Source organism: Rhopalosiphum padi, chromosome 2 (genome assembly GCF_020882245.1).
Source record: "Rhopalosiphum padi isolate XX-2018 chromosome 2, ASM2088224v1, whole genome shotgun sequence".
NCBI lineage: Eukaryota > Metazoa > Arthropoda > Insecta > Hemiptera > Aphididae > Rhopalosiphum > Rhopalosiphum padi.
Genome location: NC_083598.1, coordinates 14,938,522 through 14,960,768, shown reverse-complemented (window position 1 = coordinate 14,960,768; position 22,247 = coordinate 14,938,522). Strand labels below are relative to the sequence as shown.

Below are 22,247 nucleotides of genomic sequence, written 5' to 3'. Positions count from 1 at the left end.
TATATTGTTTGGCCGTTTTCTGTATTATTATTTTAACAATGTTTTGGGAAAGGTGGGAATAACAGTTACAAAAAATGGTGGATGAATGCTTATGTATATATTCAGAGAGGAGGGGACAACATCGAAAGGTAGTAATTATATTTATTTATATATATTACTAGGGAAAATTTAGAATATGACAGATGTTTATCTTGTGTGAAGGGGTGTATAAGTGACGATCACGATATAGATATTGAATTGCCCAGGTCATCTAACAACCTATTCGTGACCGATTGGGCATCACTTTAACCCTATGGCCAATATGTATGTATATTTATCCACTTATTATATTATTAGTTTTTTTTTTGTATTCATAACAAAGTTAAAATAGGAATAGAGTAATATTAATATTAATATTTTAATTTAATATTAATGCAATATGAACATTGTTTTACTATAATAATAAATCTTAATTCGTGTAAGCACGAAAAAACCCATACTATATTAAATAATAGGAAAACACAATTAAATAACACTTACAAAAAATACAAATATGTTTTGTTAAAAATGTGTAAGTACTCGTATATGTACATTTTTTATTTACATTTGACCGATCTACAGTTTTTATAAATTGTGCTAGGTAACTGAAAATAGATTATTTACCTAATTAATTTTAATATTATGTATTAACATTTGATATTTTCCTAATCGATATCTTGCAAGTTTCAATTTATTTACTTATGTATATGTATATTGATTAAATATATCCATCTTTTCTAAGCAAACCCCAATTTGGTAAGAGAAATCTACAAATTTGTAGATGGCTTGACATGGCCTAATCCGTAGTTTAGTCTATGAACTGTTTAAACAACAAGTAGGTACTCAACTATTAACCATATAACATTATCTTAGATATAAGGTATACCTATAAACAAGGAAAGCAGACGAGTGATTATAGATTTTAAAATAAATCATTGAAAAAGTATTGTTTACAAGTTTGAAGTTATAAATTATTACTAATTTCCCTGAATATGGCCAAAATCTATAAGTATCTATACGAGGCTATCGGGACATTTCATACAGAACTTTAACAAATAGGTATTTAATACTTATGATTTAATAGATTTCTACCTAATAAATACAATAATATATTTGAAGCATAATAGTTTGGTTTCAAACACCATGGATTAATTACAGATTATAGTACCTATACTACCATATAAAATATAAATATATTGAATAAAATTTGTAAAAATGAAACAAAAAAACTACTTTGTATGGTAGTACGCAGTTATTAATTATTATTACTATTATACTTTTCTAGAAAATACAAAAATGTATGTAGAACGTAGTGTCGTAATTACTTTTAAGGAAAAAAATACAATACACTTTTTAAATTGTTTTAAATTTCATCTATAGGTATATCAATATCTTTAATTAATTTATAATATCGCTCATCAGTTAAAAACCACACTATTTTTTCAATATTTTATAAAATATCAATATTATATACAGATAACTGCCGCTAACATGTATAGTAAGTACCAACCTATTAATTATTATAATTGTATCTTTTTAAATTTTCAAAAGTAAATTTACCGTATAGGTAATTATTATATTTTATTTAATTTTTATTGTACAATACAATATTATAAAAACTCTTACCTTTACTTATATTTTATGTGTGGTATATAACGTATTAACATTAATAGTTAATTATATTATAATTCAAATAAAAAATTAAATTCAAAACATATTTACTTTTTTAGATTTTACTTAAGTTAACATTTTATAGAATTGAGATTTGTTATGTAGGTTGTTAAAAAAAACGAGTAAAATATTTTATAGATTGTCAAATTATTAAATTTTGCTATCTATATTTGTTTATAAATGGTTCTTAGTTTAAATTGTATTAACATTTTTGTTTAATTTACACTTTTCAGAAATAATTTGGCTAAACATTATGTAACATGTATTATTGTTAATTAACATTATAGCTTGTAACTGTGTAACTGTGTGTATTACATTTAACATTTTATTAATCATAATATTATTTAAATGAGTAGAAAAAATATTATCGAAAAATTGTATTTAATTGTCTTTATCTATATATTAACTTTATTATTTTATTTAGGTATTTGGCATAGGTATACATTTTATTGGATACAAAAAAATCATTATATTGTACTAAATGATTTATAATATTTAAAGAGAATTTTGAAGGCAATAAATGCAATAAACCCGGAATTTTCGTTTAAAGGGCGCCAGAAATTGCTCGGTGGTCGTCAAGGTGACGCGTGCCAAGTGCTTAGACACGGATTGGCCGCTCGTATACCCCCCTTTTGGTAGGCGGGGTTTGGGTTGGCGCTACCGTATCCGTGTAACCATCGAAAGCGTAGTGAATGTTCAAGCAGCTGTTATCCTTTACGGTTCACGATCAGTCGCTGCTACGCATAGATTAACTTAGTATTGCAGTGCCCGAACATCCCATCTCATATTTTAATAAGACTATTAGGTAACTACAATACCAAGTAAGTAAATGCTGGATACATATTAATTTATTATATTACTTGTAAATATTTTTATAATATACCTTAGAAAGATTAGATATTATATTATTTATATAACTATATATACCTAAGTAGTATAATTTGAAATTAAATTCATAAGACTAATGAGTACATTTATAAATTATCGAAAAATAAAAATACACAAAAAATTATCCAAGACATAATTATCATTTGTCGTTACTTCTATACTGAATTTTTATGTATTATTAAGTATGCACGAATCAGGTTTAAATTCATTGTAACTTTATAGTTTATACATTTTTTCATTTTTATATAAACTTAATAACATATTTACTATAATTATTATTGTATTCACTATTCAGTATCTATATAACGTGTAATAAAGTCACCTTACAAAAATAATCATATTCAAACAAAAGTTAAAATAATCACATGCCATTAAGTAAAATAAGTAGCTAGTTGAGCTAGTTCACTTCTACATTAGTTCAATTTATAGATTTTAAATTACAGCTATATTATAATATTCAAGTTAAAACCATTAATTAATTTTAAATTCTTTTAATGTATAGGTAAATGAATAAAAATATGAATGTATGCGTAGAGATTATCAAATTTTCAATATTGTTTTAAAATAATATAACCTGTGTACCATTGCAGTCTAATAACAAAACTATATATTTAATTTTTGTGGATTTTAATTATACATTTGTAGACTTGTAAGTTGTAGTGGTATACTGGTTCTATGGTAATAACTAATAACTTACCAAAACATGAATATTGTTGTTAATTATAATAATGCATTATAGTAGTATTTGATGATTAGGAATTTAGGATCTATCATTAGAATTTGACATCAGAAAAATACAAAAATATGCAATGTCTGTGAAGTATTAAATTAGGTACCTATACCTATTATAGTGAATTATAGTTTCAAATTTTATTAGTAAGAATTGTCTATAACATATGATAATGTGCATTTATAATTATTAATTAGTTATATACGTGTATAAAAGGTTAAATATTAAATACCCACCGGATACAGAAATGCGAATTGCCGATAATAAGGTACCACCAATCTATTAATATAACAAGACGTTTAAACTACTATACAAACATCAATCTACTTAATAATGCAATATATTACATCAGCTGTTCTTAAACCCAAGTCCACTCTTAAACTCGGCTCTTATTGTTCTTAAAATGTGAGGGTCATCAAAACTCATTCCGATGATTCACGGCGTATAGGTAGTTTCGGGTATGGACATTGGACACATAATGTACAAAACGTATAAAAGTTATATTCGAGATAAAATTGCTAATGTAGTCTGCGATTTCTATAAGTTTTTGTTTTCATTGTATTGCCTGTACTACTCAACATATGTATTAAAATAAAATTAGTAAATAACAATTTATAATATTTATATACTCTTAATTGTTATCAATATGTAATTAATCATTTACTATGAAATTAAAAAGTATTATTATTTGTGTTTTAATACGCAGACTAACTTATGTACATAATATTATATAGTATTATAATAGGTATAGTTCAGGGATGGTCAAACTGCGGCTCTTGTCACAGACTTATGCGGTTATTGTGTCTTACCGTAAGACATAACCCGCAAAACATTTTTACTAATACAAGTATATGTATTTCTAGCATTTTCTATTTATTATAATGTATAAATAATAGCGATCGGAATAATTAAGCAGCACAATATAATTTCGTATTTTACGATAGATAGAATATTTTTTTTTTTTTGCTTTGTTGGTCTATTCCACATAATATATATTATAGTTCATTACATTCTTATACATATTTTTCATTATGTTGTGTAGTAGCTCGAAATTGTTTTCTTTTTGGCCACCCCTGATTAAGTATATTATAGTTATTTAGATTACATTTTATTGTATTAAAGATATTAATAGAAGTTATTGAATATATATTTTTTCGATCAAAAAACACTTAAAAAAATTATTTATTTTAAATAAAACCTTTATTACAGTATTTTACAGTATTTTTTTTAAATATTAGCATATTCCATTCGTTATACAAATATTAGGATAACTAAAACCAACAAATACTTACTTACTATAATCTGCAGTACATTTGTAAATTTCTTCATTATTAGGTTCTATTAAAATCATTTATTAGGAACCACCCATTGACGACACTTAAAGTGTTTTAGATTAAAAGGATTCGTTGATCGTAGGTCACGACCAGTTTCTTTTCAACATCTTGGAGTTTGCCAGGAATTGGTTTAGATAAATTGTTTGTAATGAATAATGATGTTTGGGTGATCATTTAAAAACTACCATAAACCGGTATGTGATTTTATTGTTATTTCTACAATAGTCTTCATTTTTTAAGTTTACGTGTATAAAGTTTAAGTTGTGACATAAAATAGTACATTTATGATTGATCAATATAATTTGTTTTGCGTAATTTGAATTTTGTTGATATAATAATACGTTGAGATAGGTTTTAGAAAGAAGTTTGTAAGGATTGAACTTTTTAAGAATATTTTTGTATTAGTTTAGACTTTAAATTAAGAAAGGAGTTGAATTTAATTAATAAAATAATAAAATATTGTACAGTATACAGCGTGACCTATAGTTTTTTTTATCAAAGTTGACTCCAAATAGATAATATTATGTTGTGTCTATAACAGATATGTTATTTGTAGACAGAAGTTTTATGTTTGATTTTTAACGTAAACATGAGTTGAGTCTACAAGATGAAAATGATTTACTTCGACTTAATAACTAAATAAAAACTAATATTATTCATTTTCGTGAAAAGATAGTAATTTTATTTGTATATAGGTACGTATATTATATAATATATATACTTCAATATGTGGCACGCGAGAGCTCAAGGTGGTGTTTATAATATATTTAATTATATATAGATATTAGATATTGTAGTATGAAAATATTATTAATATAAAATATAAATATAATTTATGTTCTTTTAAAATTTAAGAACAACGAACAATTATTTTCATGGAGATATAGTAAATGTAATTAGATAATACCAGTATAAAAATATACCTAAAGTATTTTAAAAAATATTACAATTTTAATAGTGGACAATATTAATATAAAAAATAATATACTACAATTTATAATTAAGAATTGAAAATGTTTGAACTTAACTAAGTTCGTTGTAGAATGACGAAAGAAATTAAATTGATTATTTTACTATATAGATTAATAATAGTCAGGCAAATTTTTGAATAATGTAAAATTTATTTAAACATTTTGGTAATTTTTCCAATTAATTCTAGTTTTGGATTAAATTTATATTTGAACATTTTAATTGGTTTGAGTTCGATTAAAAAAAAGTGCTATTCGGTTTGAACTAAATAAATTATAAGTTAAAAAATCTATAGAAAATTATATTCATTAGAACTTTAAAAAGTTCTAAAAAAGTAAATTTAAAATTCTTTTAATCAAAATATATGCGGGCATTGGATCAAAAGAATAGGTATATAGGATGTATTGGTACACGTATAGTTTCACAGTTAAAATAAGTGTTTATTTATTAGAAATAATAATACTATATCTGTAAGCTCATTTATAATTATCCTTATTTTTCAGCTGATAATTAATTTATTCAAATTCTGAGTTTTAAATTTACTTTAGTATCATATTCCTTTAGTACTTAGATTTTTTAGACCATTTTAGGCGTATCCTGTAGCGATACAAAACGCTTGTTCACGTGAAAATCAACTTTTTTTACTGTAAAATGACGACCTTACGACGGGATAAACCCATTTAATTTGTCACGGGAAACGCCGTTCAGAGTCAGCCAATATAATATGAAATCAATACCATAATAATAATAATATGCCCGATATACGTTATTATAGAGAAAAATAAACGCGCGTCACACTTTGGTTCGTACAGGATTCTCGAGTGTCTAGTGAAGTTACGATAGTTTGTGAAATTAAATAACGTGTGTATCCCAGAAGACGGACGATAATAGGCGGTGGCAGAACTCAGGTGTCGATGCCGTTAGTGGTGACTGGTGGTTGCTGGTTTGTGGATGGATATTATAGTACAGAAGTACCGCGACTATGATAATACGCGGTAACGACGGGATGTATTATGAATTAAATGATAATATTATGAAGCACGTTATAGGCGTTATAGCCGTGTCGATAAACCGTCGGCGACGCGGGGCAAAACCAATTATTAAAGTCACCGAACGACGGCAACGACGACGTTGGCTTCGAAACGACGATAAGTATACGTGACACACACACACACACACACATACACGCGCACATTACGCGCGCGGGTCCTTTTGTGGGAGACACCGCCACCGTTTATACGTATTATTATTGTAAACAATTCATCCGTGCGAACGGGACGACTGCAAGGGCCGCGCACGCGCGTATGTGACGCACGGGACGCGCGTTTAACACGGGATTACGGCGGCGGCGGCGGCGACGACGACGACGACGACGATAATATTATAACAATAAAACAACATTGCGGCGGCACTATTGTATATAATATCGTTATACTGTTATGATTAAAACGTTTATTATGCGTATGCGCTCGCGTGTGTGGTTGCGCGTGTGTGCCGCCGCGATGATCTCGAAAAGTCGACGCGCCGACCGACCGACGTGATAAAGGCGCCTCTCTCGGGAGACTCGGCCGCCGCGCACCGCCCGGAGGAGGACGCCAATGACACGGTCCGGGGCACATCGCATCGCACCGCACCGCACGCTCGCCGGCGGGGGATTCTCCCGGGTCAACCGGACCGTGGCCGCCGATGCGGACGCACTGGCGCGTTCTTCACGCGTACTTAACGCCGCCTATGGAAACGTGTTATACGTATAACACTTCAATACATATATATATATACATATATATATATATTATATACGAATGAATGTACAATTTGTCGGCAGATCGTCACATGCTTATTACACTATGCCGTGTATATAATATAATTTATCGTGTGTATCGTACAACATGTGACATATTTATGTCCGCCTTCGATAAAGAGACCTGCAATATATTATATATATATATATAGGCGCGTTTTTATAAGTCCGCGGGGAATCGATTTCGATTTTAATGGTTATTAAAAAAAAAAAATGTATCTCTCGGAGCCCTTATTTGCTCGCCTCAACGTAATCTACAATTTTGTTTATGCATATAAACTGGAAACTGCATATATCTAGTATTTATTGTCAAAAAATATATTTTTGTATCGAATACCAATAATACCATAATATTGTTAATACTATGATAATATTATAACTATGACCTAATACCTACTATACTTAATATTATAACGTAAATTATATGATACATCCCATCCATATATATAGTGCGCAATGGAGCTTTCAATGTAATAGAGCCCATTACTACTCGTATTTTACACCTGATATAATTTTGTTTTATTACTGACACCACCTGCACGAGTAACTTATGGTTATCAGATAATAGCACGTGCAACTATACCAAATTATATTTTTTACTAGGTATAAAATAATACTAATATTTATAGGTATATGTATAAAAATAAAATATGTAGGTATTTGTTTTAATTATAATACAATTATAATATATTGGTAGTTTACAACTATTGAGATTTAAAAGAATAATTTTGCATACTTCCGTGTACAACAATACATTTTAAACGTGTGTAGTTTATTAATGTTAAAAATATTATTAAGCTAATTATGTCATAAATGTATTTTAGCAGTTATGTGTAATATTTTTTTATACATATAAATATAACATTGACATTTTAATAGTAGTATGTATATTTGTTTGTTAGAATCATTCAATGCTATTTTGAATTTTCTAATAACCATTTCACGTAAAAAATAAATTACACAAAGTATAAAAATATGGTTGCCATTACACAAAATAGATAGAATATGTGTGTATAAATCTAAAAACAATTACATCTTATGATTTAAGATTAAGAATAGGTATTTATTTCTTGAATAATTTGATTGTACTATACGACATTTATTATAGTAGTGGTTTTTAAACTTACATAGAACACGGACCCCCGATGAAAGAAATTACGGGCCCATCTCCCCATATCAACTTTTTTTCTTAAACCTTTTTATATTGTTAAGTATTTCATGTTATGTGTACAGGCCGGAATCACCAATTGGGCCCCCGTGGACCACAGTTTGAGAAGCGCTGATTTATAGTGTTTAAAATATTTTATACACACAAAACATAATTCTATAAGTATTATGTTTATTGTTTATTCATATTATATGGAGGATACAAATAAACAATTGCTTAATGTGTTGACTACAAGCTTATATAGTTAACATAGGTATATAAAAATATAATAATAATTTCATAAAATAATAACCCTTAGTTTTAAATATTTTATTAGAATTATTTATTTAATTATTATTTTTTTTTTAAACGTAACCAGTAATGATTAATGGATAAACTCTTGTTTCTAGATGAATTATTGGAATACTATGAATGAAGTCATTTTAGAATAAAACATTCAACAAGAGTCCCGTCAACAACTATAAAAGGAGACGTGCTTGAATATATTTTCTGATTTATTTCCAGTACATCATTACCTAAAAAACATTATGCCACATACTGGTAAGAATTAGTTCCATATTATAATATAATTTTAATTTTAATTAAATATTTAATATAATTAAATTGTTATATAAGTTATTATTACCTGCACTGGCCCGTCTAGCCCAATAAAATATAAAAATTATAATGGTGACATCTCGTTATTTGTATTTCAATGAAAACTTTGTAAAAGCATGTAGTCGTGTAGGTACTCATGTAGGCATATTAATAATTTAATTTGTAATTGTATTGTTAACTCATCACTGCTAGTTATTGCGCATTTATATTATTATTTGAAATTTCTAAAAACGATGTTTTCGGCTATAATTTTATAGTTTATTTTATTTTTTGTGATCAGTTTAATGTTTAGACTTAATTATTTTACAACCTGCGGTCATCTGCAGTCCACTTGCGGCATTAAATGCTGAAAGTAATAAACGAGGCACGTGCACCTGAATATTAAAGGCAACACTAATAAGGCAACAATTCTTAAATACTTACATATACGCACGCATAATAATTATACCACATAGTTATAATTGTGTACGTAGTTATACAAAAAAATAAACTGGTTGTGCAACATGTATTACATTTTGTTCAGTTGTCTGCACAAATAAATCAATTATGTGCATATCATCTTACACTGCATATAATATATACGTCTCGCAAGACGTCTTTTAAAAATTGAATGATGATATAAATACCGGGAGCCGAGTCAGTACATCTGCTTACTTCTACCTAGGTGTTAATGGGCGGTAGTTTTACGAAATTACAGAGACACGTCGTTTTCACCGGCTCGGATCCGCCCCAAACCGCCAGAAGGTCTTCCAATCGACCTGACTCGATGCATTATACCATATATTATGCACATTGCACGCTATATACCGAAATTATATTCCTTTTTACTGGAGGATTCTTTTGATTCCCTGAAAATACCCAAAAATAATGAGGACCAAGAAGTATTGTAATATTTTTTATTTTTTAACACAAATGTCTTTAGCACAAAATAATACATCACCACGTATAACATTTCGTGTTAACCTTTTATTAAATTTATGATTGCTGTGTAAACTTAACACGTTTACAGTGTCATCTTAGCTACCTAGAACCTATTCATATTATCCGAAATTATTTCATTTCAAACTTTATACATTTATAATAGATTTTATTTTTGCTACTGCAGGCTATCGTTTTTTTTTATTTATTTATAATTATTATTATAATGTGTAATAGGTAAATTGCATTTCTCAAAACTCACCTAGTCTATAAAATAGTCCCTTAAAATGATAATTTGATAATTATGTCATTTATTGATTCACATTACAGGACAAGCTGGCGTTAACCAATTAGGCGGGGTATTTGTCAACGGTCGCCCATTGCCCGACTATGTTAGAAGGCGTATAGTACAGCTAGCTCTGTTAGGTGTCCGCCCATGTGATATATCTCGACAACTTCTGGTTTCACATGGATGCGTGTCAAAAATCTTAACTAGATTTTATGAAACCGGCTCAATACGGCCAGGCTCCATCGGTGGTGCTGGATTGCAAAAAAATAAGGTACCTACATACACACGATAGCTAAATTACGTAGTTTTGCGTGATATTGGTTCTAGTTAAAAACATCGTAAATTGTAAGTGCTAAGAGTGAAATAGATTTATATCTACTATACTCACGTATATAAGTAATAGATGGCTTATATAGTAGAAACTAAATTTTTTATAATAATCAGTAGGTACTAAAACTATAGTTAAAAAATCAAATTTAAATTAACATTTTAAATGTTAATCGAGTTGATTAATTGTATACGTAAATTAATAACTAAGTAATATGTATACATATAGTTATATATTATACATTATAGTTGAAAAATCAATTTTAATTAAAAACAAAATATAAATGATATTTTTTGGTATCATGGTGCACGCGTAGTCTCCATAAAACTACGTGTTTTTTTTTTATTAATGATAAATATCTATACTCAGGTAAACTCTATAAGAGTGTCATATCACTCATATCGTGCGTATCTTTTACCATATTATGTCTAACTACTGTATTGGGTGCCTGCAGAGAATTGGGCCACAATGATCCTTTTTTAAAAAGTTATACGATAATATTATAATTAGGCTACTAAAATTTGTATTTGTATCAGGTAGACCCAGTGATTGGGCAACAATTAAGAAACGTAGGAACATTAAAAGCCAGAAAATAAGCTTTAAATTAAAAAAAATCATATTTTTAATGAAATTGGAGAAAAATAGATTTGAATTTGTAAAATCAATATTGCATTATTTAATATATATATATATGATTACCTAATTCTATGTACCTATATTGTAAATTGTATTTTTAAATAATTGAAAACAAAAATTAATAATTATTTCACTAATTTTATGTATCTAATTTAATTTTGTTTTAAAAAAAATTTTTAAAACCATATAGTTATAATAGATAATGTTATCATTCACTATAACTACAATCTACTGGGAATTAGGCTAAACTTTTGGATCCAATACGATTCATGAATACACGATAAAGGACGTAACTTTGAACCTCGGTCTTAAGAGGACGTTATGCTCGCATGTGTTGTCTGTCTTGCTAACATATATCATAGCAAATTTGCGTTCTGCAGAATATGTTTTGTGATGTTAGCTTTAATATTAAAGTATATTTACGTATTATATATTATAAAAGCTAAGAATATTATCTAGAAAATAGTTATATGGTTTTAAAGTGAGTTATAGCTACGTAAAATATTACAATTTTAAAATTTTCATAAATCATAATTCACTTTAAAATCATAATATCACCAATAAAAGTTTGTAACATTTTCTATAAATAATATTTTTAGCTTTAAATTTGACCATAGGTAAATTACTCTAATATTAAAGCTAACATCACAAAATATGTCCAAAAACTTTAAGTAACATTTAATTTATTAGCCATGTATATTATAATTTATATTAAACTGTTAATTATTACCTAATTAATCAAAATCCTTTTATTATTTAGACTACACAAGGACATTTTTCAAAGAAAAGTACCAGATGCAAACAAGATGTATCAAACAGAATGGCCGGAACTCTAACTACACCTTCTCCGATACGTAATCTCCCTTGGATGCATCCTCTAGGTAAAACATTTAACCATGTAAATTATTTCAATTAAGTTATTAACACGTAATTAATTAAATTTAGTTTATAATATTCTAAAAACGTTAACCATTTGATTTTAATATTATGTTGTTAACTCAGTAACGCGTGATATGTTTCGTTTTTGAAACTACAGTTTTAAATTATTTTACAGCATACATATTTTAAAAATGTAACTATGTAAGGTTATATTTGATATTTTTATGGCATATTTCATTGTTTTGTAACTTAGAGGTATAATAAATAATAAGCAAATAAATACATATAGATTTTAATAAAGACTATAGATATTCAATAGATTATACTTGTACCAAATTATAATTTAAACATCATGTTAATTTTTTTCCTGCATTTAATTGTTATGGTTTTTATTTTATTTTTTCGGAAATTATACATTAGATTATACTATAATAAATGAATAAATAGTAAATACATATTGTTTTATCACGTGGTCCGCGTGTAAATATTACAATTTTTGGTGCATATAAATCCGAGTTTAAACTGTTTAAGTCCATAACGATAGATGATATATTTCTCATAATATAATGTATGCTATTCAATTTACAGATTTGTACTACGAACGAATCCATCAGCACATTCACGAAAATGGATCCGTGAGCGTCGCAGGCGAACCATCCAACGGCCAACCAGCGCTGCCAGGTCCAAAGAAACCGCATACGCCATACACCATCGAAGAGATATTGAAACCCACGGCCCCGCGGCCACGGCCACCATCGCCGTGTGGCCTACTCGTGGACGGCGTATGCACGTGCGGCCTCACTGCAGGCAACGCCACTGTGTCAGCGGCGTATTACGTCGACGTGCAGCAGCAACAGCAATTTATATGCAGTCAACCACATCGTTACTGAAACAACTTGTATACACCTACCTATTTTGTTTCTTTTTCTTTTTAATTTTTTTTTCTTTTATTATTATTATTATTATTATTTATTATTACTTTAATTTTAATATTGTATAATATATTCATGACAAAATCGAAAAAAAAAAATCTTTTAAATAATTTTAAGTTATAATATACATGATTGTTATTGAACCAGTGTTGTACCTATTCATAAATATAGATACTATATATTTGTGTGCAGCGTGTTTGTAAATATTATATAAATTCATTTTGGCGCTATAGAAATAAAAGTGAATTCATCTTGAATCTTGATACATTTTGTTTAGGGACCTACCTATATAAATATTAATTATAAATACATACAATAACTCTAGAGTCTAGATGTCTAACGTTTATATAGTACCTACGTAGTGTATAAACCAATTACCCATACTTAAATATTTAAACATTTGTTTGACATGCAGAGAACTACATATATACAGTGGCTTATATAGGGTGGTTGAGATAACACTTCGCTCCGCCTTTCTTAAAAAAAGTTTTTCTAAAATATGTCTCTTTTATCTAGTTTCACAGAAGTATGCAATTTCAGGAAAAGTTACCAAAACCGTCTTTGAAAAAAATTCACTGCAGTAAACATTTCCGTAATATTTTGATACAGGTTCGTTTATATATTTTTTTTAAATTATGAACTATAAAATAAACGCAATAATTATTAATTAAATAGTATTAAATATAAAACTATTTTGTTAAAAATAAAATATCCTCTCAAAAATAGACAAAAATTACAGACTAAATTGTAATTATTATTCACTATGAGATTTAAAATGTTGATAAACATTTATGTTTGACCGCGCTCATTCATATATAAATTCGGGTAGGTTAATAAGCGTATATATTATAGCTGTGGGTTATCTACATTTTTTGAAACTTGTTATTTTTTAATACTTTTTGAATAGGTGTCTACTAAAAATAAACTAAAAGTAAACTTTCTCTTCTATATATCGTATCTATACAACTACTTGAGTGCGTTCTCCGATAATAATAATAATATGGAAATATTTTTTTTTTATACAAAATCTGAAGTTAAAAATTGAATCTTTACTAAATAGATTTATATCACTAACCGCATCAACAATACAATACTATAGTGGTAACTGGTAATAGGTTCGACAATAACAATAAATGTAAAAAAAAATCAACAACAATAGCAACTATACTTATTACCTAATTATTATTACAAACCAACTCCGCGGCGCCATGTGATCGAAAACGATTAGCCCCGAAAGAGTTTTCAAAGGTTAAACCAGTCGGGCAGGAAGAGCGTCCAATTTTTCGGTACACACGGAATTCAATTTGTCGCATACATATTACATATTATATTTGTGAGTGTCTAAGTACAGATCGTACAGCTAACACACACACACACACATAAATACATTTATAAATGTATGTATTATACGTGCGTGTGCCCGTGTGCCCGTGTGGGGCATGCGTGCAATGTGTAATTGTCCGATGTAATCTATTACCGTCGGTCATCAAAGAGACCGGCCCGCCGACCGTGTAATTTCCCAGTGTGATCCGACGGGCTCTATATAATAATAATTGTGAACCAATGACATGATGTGTCACGCAAACTGTGTGTGCCTGTCTATGTATAATGTGTATCGTTGATACGTACAATGATATGATACGTATCATGACGTTATAAAAATATAAACTACAATTTTAGCAATAAGAATATACCGGATAGAAAAATAATTGCTTATGCCGCTTATGGTCCTTACTCCTTACTCCTTGAGTTCTTTATAATATTATAACGTAATACAAATTTAATATAAACACTACCTAATAACAAAAGATGAAGAAAAATTCATATTGTTTCATCTGAATAATATTAATGTAGAAAAAAAATTAATTTATTCGTTTGCCATTTGTCTAGGACTCTAGGTTTGTTATGGAATTAGTTATTTTTTTTAGTCAGTTTGATAGTGTAGTTGTAGTATAATGTACCTATAGTAATTTAATTATTTTCTCAAAATAAATTAGTATATATACTTATCTTTTATTTTAAGCAGTCAATTTAAATTTAAATTAATTTCCGAGAAAACTTAGAAAAAGGGCATATGGACAAAACATATAATTTACAAAATTAATCAAACTGGTGGAAAAATGTTTATTTTTTTCCGTTTATTGATCTATACGCATGAAAAACAATATATTGCTCCAGCCCCTTTAATAAGTAATAACTAATACACTGAAATAAAATGTATCTTAAGATATTAATGAAAAAATATATTTCTTACATATTTTTTATCGTTACATAAAATTAACAGTTGACATAATGAAGACTACCTATGTTTCGTATTCATATTAATATTCAATTTAACCCCGTTTCCTAAAAATTCAACCATAAATCATATTAATAAAAGTATATATTATAATTATATCCTCAATAGTCCTTAATTTATATAATATAATATATGTTTTTATTTTTAATTAATTTTCAACTTAAAAACATTATGAAAATAAATTTAAGAGCTTTACATATTGTGTACAATATAGATAACTTTTTATAATTTTCTGTTTATTGAAGATATTATAACTAATATCTGCTTATTAATTAATGATTAAAATATTATTTTTATTTTTAGTTATAGTCTTGTGCGATAATAAAGATTATTGTGCGTTAACGTTAAACGAATACTAAATTCGCCACAATAATGCCTAATTGTAAATTGTAATATAGACATATATGATTTAATTTGTACTAATATTTATTAAATTATTTATATATTATGTATAATTTTTTCATAATTTATGTACAAATAGTATTGTTTATTTATAATTTTTTTTCGTAGGTGCCACATACCTCGAAAGTTTAGGTCCAAGAATTAAAGGATTCTGATCCCCTTTTAAGAATGAGAGGACTGTAAAATAGATTGATAAATTTTAGTGGAATTTTGATTATGATTTTTGCAACTTCATTGAATGTACGGCTTATATTTATTATTATGAATACCTATTACCTACACTGAAAAAAAAATTAGTTCTACTAACAAAAATATGGATAGATTCTATTTTCTGATTGGTTTATGAACAAATTTACCAAATTATCAAGCAAGAAAAATAGCTCATAATCTATTACTGAAATCCAACGTAGATTCACGCAACCAAGCTTGCAATGCGTCATTATCAATCACCGAAACCATCATTGTTGCCATCACAACTCCCAATACGAGAACCAGCAGAAAAACAAGCGTCGTGTGCAGCGGGCTTTGACTGTTAAAAGTAGCTGGCTCAGAGACATCAGTAATTTTAGTTGTACGTACGAATGAATTCTGGTTGGCCGTTACTAGTTGTAATAGTAATATTGTTTGTTGTTATAACTAAACTTTAATTGTAATGCATACAGAAATTATAAATACTCTCAACAAAATACCACTTTGTAATCATAACAGAAAATATTACAATGTTTGTTGATAGATCTGATAGATCAGAATGTTTTTATAAACCTAGTAAATGTTATTTCACATTATTGTTAAGAGAACATTTCTTGTATTTTAGAATTAGCTAATTATTCTTGTACGATTACAAGATTCTTATGTTATATACATAGAACACTAGGCTAGGCTAACCATAATTAGTTTGTTAAAATAACCAAACAAAACAACTTACTTGTGCAAAATATATTATATTTTCGGTTGTAGTTACTAAATATCATAGGCGCACACTAAGACGTGGACTCGCATACTTTCTGTCGGATACATTATGCATATTATATAGGTAGAGATACCACGACAATTAATTGCATCTACGTATAAAACGGCACCAAGTTCTGACAACCCTATTTCGGTGGCAAACCATTCATTTAATTCGTCCAACGACTACACAACGATAAACTTGATATAATATATTATAAATATAGTATATAATATCGGTGGTATTTTAATTGGGTGTGAGCGCGCATAACAACAATAAAGATAATAAGGGATGAACGGGCTAAACAACTGCCCCGCTCCGGGCTATATAAACGGGGTAGACCGTAGACATAGAAGTATATTATACTGTTGAGAGGAGATTTCTATGCGAGAAACACACACCTGATCATTTCGAGGTTCTGCGCAGTCTTTATTATATAATATATGACATGTATATAGGTACATTCATATAATACGTACTTGCAGCAGTGTCACTGCCATAGCGCCAGCGGTTCATATACATATACATGGGTATATATATAGGTCATAAAAACCGGTGGCAAAGGGTTAACGAGATCGTCTCCCGATCTCTGTGCACCGCGCACGTTATGTACTTAACTCGGGTACAATTACCTTTGGATGTTTAAAAAAAAAATTAATAATAATTGCCGTAATAAAATACGGTGGCGGCATAGGCGGCGGCGACAATTCGGACACGGATTAGTCCCTTGTACATAATTTTACCCTGTTTTTATTTTTTTTTTCGAGCCCATCAGATGAAATAATAACGGTCATATAATTGTACTGCATGTATAGGGTTGAAAAACATTGAACAAAAAATAGAAATGGGAAGACATATTATATTCTTTTACCCGAGTAGTATTTTTATTGCGTGGTGGAAGGACACGGCGGCAAAAACGGCATAACCGAAATGATTACGGTGTGTTTGCGTGTGATAATTTGTACTATTGTTACACACTTATAACCTATATTATAATTTATAATATTATATATATTTATATTTAACATATGATTATTATACCTATACACTTATATGTTCCTATATATATATATTAATATTTTTTATATATTATTGGTTTTTGGGACTGCAAAATGTTCCCACCATTAGGTATCAACGTAATATACTTACGCATCGTACAGATTATATACATATATCAATATATCTCATATGTACCTATAGGTTATAAGTACATTATGTAGACTGCACAGTACATGCTCATATTATATTCATAAATAATAATCCTTTAGCATAAGTATATTTTTATTATACCTGTTACCTGTATGGCTGTCAGGCTGTATATAGTGTATATATAGTTTATACATTTATAATATACAACATTGTAATTAATATTTAATATAACATTATATTACATGTACCTCAATATATAATATTTACTATTAAGTATACAATTTATGTATTAACTATAACTAACATATAATTCATTACCGATGAACTGTAGTCTGGTAAATCAATATGAATATAATATGTTCGTCGTATAAGTAATTAATCTAAATATTTTGAAATTTAATAGTATAAATAATAATGTACGTATAATAGTAACAAGTTTCAATTACCTACAAATATATATTGCTTAAATATTAGATTTTATCACTTGAAAAGTTTAAGAAAAAAAAGATTTAGCCGATTTAGGTTTTTAGTTTCTGACCGGAGAGCAATAAATAATGTATTGCTTTTATTTTTAAACAATAATAATGTGTATGTGTTTTTTTGCGTTTGTCATAACCTTTTGGCGCAGTAAAAACGTTCCTTGTACGATAAACGCGTCAACAAGTCACTCGCATCATCAAAAAGCCGAGAAGGCGAATTGAAAACTGGCCTTGATGTAGGAATGTGTTAACTAGTTGCAAAGCCACCCACAGCGGAAACAGTTCGCGAGGGTGACTTGACAATAAGGCTCGGCGAAGTAGCGGCAACCGGACGCAAAGACCCTCCCCAAGCAGGTCACGAAGATACAGCGGCAACAGACAGTGATGGAGGTGATGAGACTGCATGTGGTGTGTCCAAGGTCCAACAATAATAACCTGAGAGCTTGTGTGAGTTTTGCAGTTTTATTGGTGGTGACGCTTATGACGGTGAGAAGTTCTGTTTGTCTATCCGCAACGAGATGAGTTACCACCAAGACAGTCTTAAGGTTCATCGCTTCATTACACAGACAAACCGGACGACCGCTGCAGAAAGACGGCCGTCTATGGTCTGTCTGAGGTTAATGGCTATTCCTCATGACTGTGACACGTTTCTACTCATGCGGCCCGACGCTACTGCATGTGTGTTGCTTGCCAACCAGGCGTGAACGCAGGAAAAAATTTCGGTAGGGGTTTTTAAAAAAATGTACATAAATACACAGTTTAAGATATATTAAACCGTGCATAAATATCATACTATTCATTTGTAGGTCAGGTAAATTATTTTTTGTTCTTCATACAAATTTCATTGCTATCTGTAATAGCCAACATTTTACAGTGCTTAATTCCAATTACAATGTTATAGGTAATAAATATTCTAGCTATGTGATAAACAATTTGCATTTTGATGTAACGTAGAATTTCAAAATGAAATTCCGTCTATTACCTCTGTATTTACAAAACATATTTTGCTTTGGAATAAGGAATTAAAAAAAAATGCATGCTGTCAAAATTAAAAAAAAAATTATAACAGTAAAAAATAGTGAAACAGATAATTTTGTTTTTTAAAAGTGTTGTATTTTTAACCAATAAACATTACTTATGTAAAAACATGTTTACATAAGCGTTGATATTTATTGAAATAATGAGTGTCTTCCGTTATTATTGGATCATCCATCCTATAACCTGTATGGCTAGATATAGATAGGATATGATATACCTAACGCATAAAATATAACACGTACAAAATTTAACCGGATATTTGTTATTTATTAACAAACAAAACACTATTTCAGACTGTTGTGTAGTATAAACAAAAAATTCGAAATTGTAGGTATACATCACATTTACCCTGTTAGTATATGTCTAAAAAATATGATATAATTTTGTATATGAATCTGGAAACTCACTGTGGATTCCTTTGTATATAGTTTAAAGTTGCAGGTATTTCGTATTTATACATTTAAGTTATAGACTTATAGTTCTAGATATTTGGTTTTCTTCTATCGAGGTATTTCCGCCATTTATAGATTATTAATTATTGTTATAATATATTCCATGTATCGTTTTAATCTGAATAATACATAGACATGTCTATGGAATAATATTTGAAGCGCTTCTTCCATGAAATTTCTTATCAAAACTACTATCTATGTCTTGCCATGTCTTCGTAGTTCGTCCAAATCAAATTCCCAACTCTTGTAGAATATTGTAGTATGCTCAATGCTGTAGATAATTAGACCATACTCCGGTAGTTCGTGATGTTCGTCCCCACCGTCATAATGTGTAACGATATTGTGTGTATTATACGAAAATAAGTGGGTCTCCTCTCTGAGCGCCAAACATCGCTGTCCATTCTTACTGAGACGATTATTGAAATTCACCGAATCGAGACGGCAGCTGGACCATTAAATTTCTGCTTGAATCGTTTTTGATAACGGTGAGTCCGACTTGGCAATAATATGTGTTGGTTTCAGTAACGCTACGTACATTACGTCGCGTGATTTTCATTCGATTGGAATCTGAGAAATGGGTTCCAAAATAGAATATGTGGACTCGTCGCAAATGTACGCCACAAACTATGTGCGTAACGCCAAAGCAGTAGGCGTTTTGTGGGGTATATTCACAGTTTGCTATTCAATAATCGTAGCAGTGGCCTTCATCACTCCAGAATGGATTGGTGACACCACAACATCTGAAAATCCTGCTCGTTTCGGGCTATGGAGCAGCTGTTACTTTGGTAATGGTGTTTCGGCTGCTGTCGAGGACTGCCAGGGAAAGCTGGAAGATCTATCCAATATACCTAGTGTAGCCATAAGAGTGGCTGCGATTTTTGGCAGTGTATCGGTGTGCATTTCCATAATTATTGTGCTGATGTTGTTGTTGTTTTTCTTTTTTCAATCTACAACAGTGTACCTTATTTGTGCATGGTTACACGTTTTATCTGGTATGTAGATTTTTTCATAATATTTACTGACCTAATTTTTATGATATTAACATGATATTTTATACTTAGCTGGATGTCTGATTGCATCCATTGTTGTTTTTCCAATGGGCTGGGATTCACCACATATTCAGAAGACTTGTGGTCCTGAGGCTAAAAGTTATAGTCTTGGCGACTGTACTTTTCGTTGGGCATATTTATTAGCAGTCATTGCTAGTGTGGATGCACTTATTTTATCAGCGTTGGCGTTTATTTTAGCTACTAGGCATATAAAACTTCAACCGGAACCCTTATATGCATCTACTTTGCGTAAAGGTAATTTATTAATATTTTAATAATATATATAAATAAAATACAGCATTAAAAAAAACATTTTTTTTTCCTTAGGTGAACTCAATAGTGGATATTTGGGTGACAGTAGTGCATCAATGGCTGGTTCTAGAAAGTCATTGAATTTGCAACCAGTTATGTTGATGCCACAGCCAATGATGGATCAAGATCGATTTTCAGAATTTTCTAACAGGACAGGTCGCTCTCATAAAGGTGCCATGTACAGACCAGAGTATGCTTCATCTAGTATTCATAATTTTCAACTCTAAAGAATTTCTAGAGAAAATTATGATACTTTTTAAGTTTTCTTCTTTTAGTAATAGCTAATGAAGATAAGACAGGGTACAACCATTATTACATATTTTTATGTATATTAAATTATTAGTTTAAAAGATTTAGCCATTAAATTAATATTATAAATGGAATGTTGAAGTGAAATTATTTTCACTATTGATTATATATATTTTTTAGAGTATTATAAATGTAATTATTTTTTAAATGTCATTATCATTTTAAAAAATTTGGGGATATTTGAACATAAAGAATTTTTATTTTATTTATATTTAAAACGTGTAAGTAATACTTGAACAAATTGCTTGCAATTTATTTTTAAAGTTATCCAATATTTTTAAGTATTATTGTGAATCTCAATATTTTCATTTGTTTGGTTATTTAAATTAATACTTAATAAGTTAACATTGAATATTATTTTGATAATTTATGATGTCCGTCCAGTTATAACTATTATTTCTTTATACTTTTATACCTTTATTTGTGAACTATGTTATTATAACTGATTTTACTAGATAAAAAATAAAATACTATACTCATTACTTACAATAGTTATATGTTGTTTTTGTTGTTCTGATTAGTTCTTATGTTATATGCAACTTTTCTAGTCAATAAAATAGGAAAGTGATTAACAATTTTCACATTACAAAAGAAAAATTCTAGTTCAACATTTACAAAAACAAAGTGTAATATAAAGTATCAGACCCTCTC

At 29.0% G+C, this 22,247-nt stretch overlaps 2 protein-coding genes across 2 annotated transcripts; both read left to right on the top strand.

Moving 5' to 3' along the window:
- The first annotated feature begins 2,390 nt into the window (after positions 1-2,390).
- Positions 2,391-13,322, top strand: LOC132920920 (paired box protein Pax-1-like). Its single transcript, XM_060983655.1, has 5 exons — positions 2,391-2,510; positions 8,969-9,119; positions 10,425-10,654; positions 12,108-12,228; positions 12,815-13,322. Exons 2-5 carry the CDS (start codon positions 9,107-9,109, stop codon positions 13,114-13,116), a joined length of 666 nt encoding a protein of 221 aa, XP_060839638.1. The 5' UTR covers positions 2,391-2,510; positions 8,969-9,106; the 3' UTR covers positions 13,117-13,322.
- Positions 13,323-20,144: 6,822 nt separating this feature from the next.
- On the top strand, positions 20,145-22,087 carry LOC132923387 (LHFPL tetraspan subfamily member 3 protein). Its single transcript, XM_060987360.1, has 3 exons — positions 20,145-20,918; positions 20,988-21,230; positions 21,303-22,087. The coding sequence occupies exons 1-3, from the start codon at positions 20,501-20,503 to the stop codon at positions 21,512-21,514; spliced, it is 873 nt and encodes a 290-aa protein (XP_060843343.1). The 5' UTR covers positions 20,145-20,500; the 3' UTR covers positions 21,515-22,087.
- Positions 22,088-22,247: the final 160 nt, after the last annotated feature.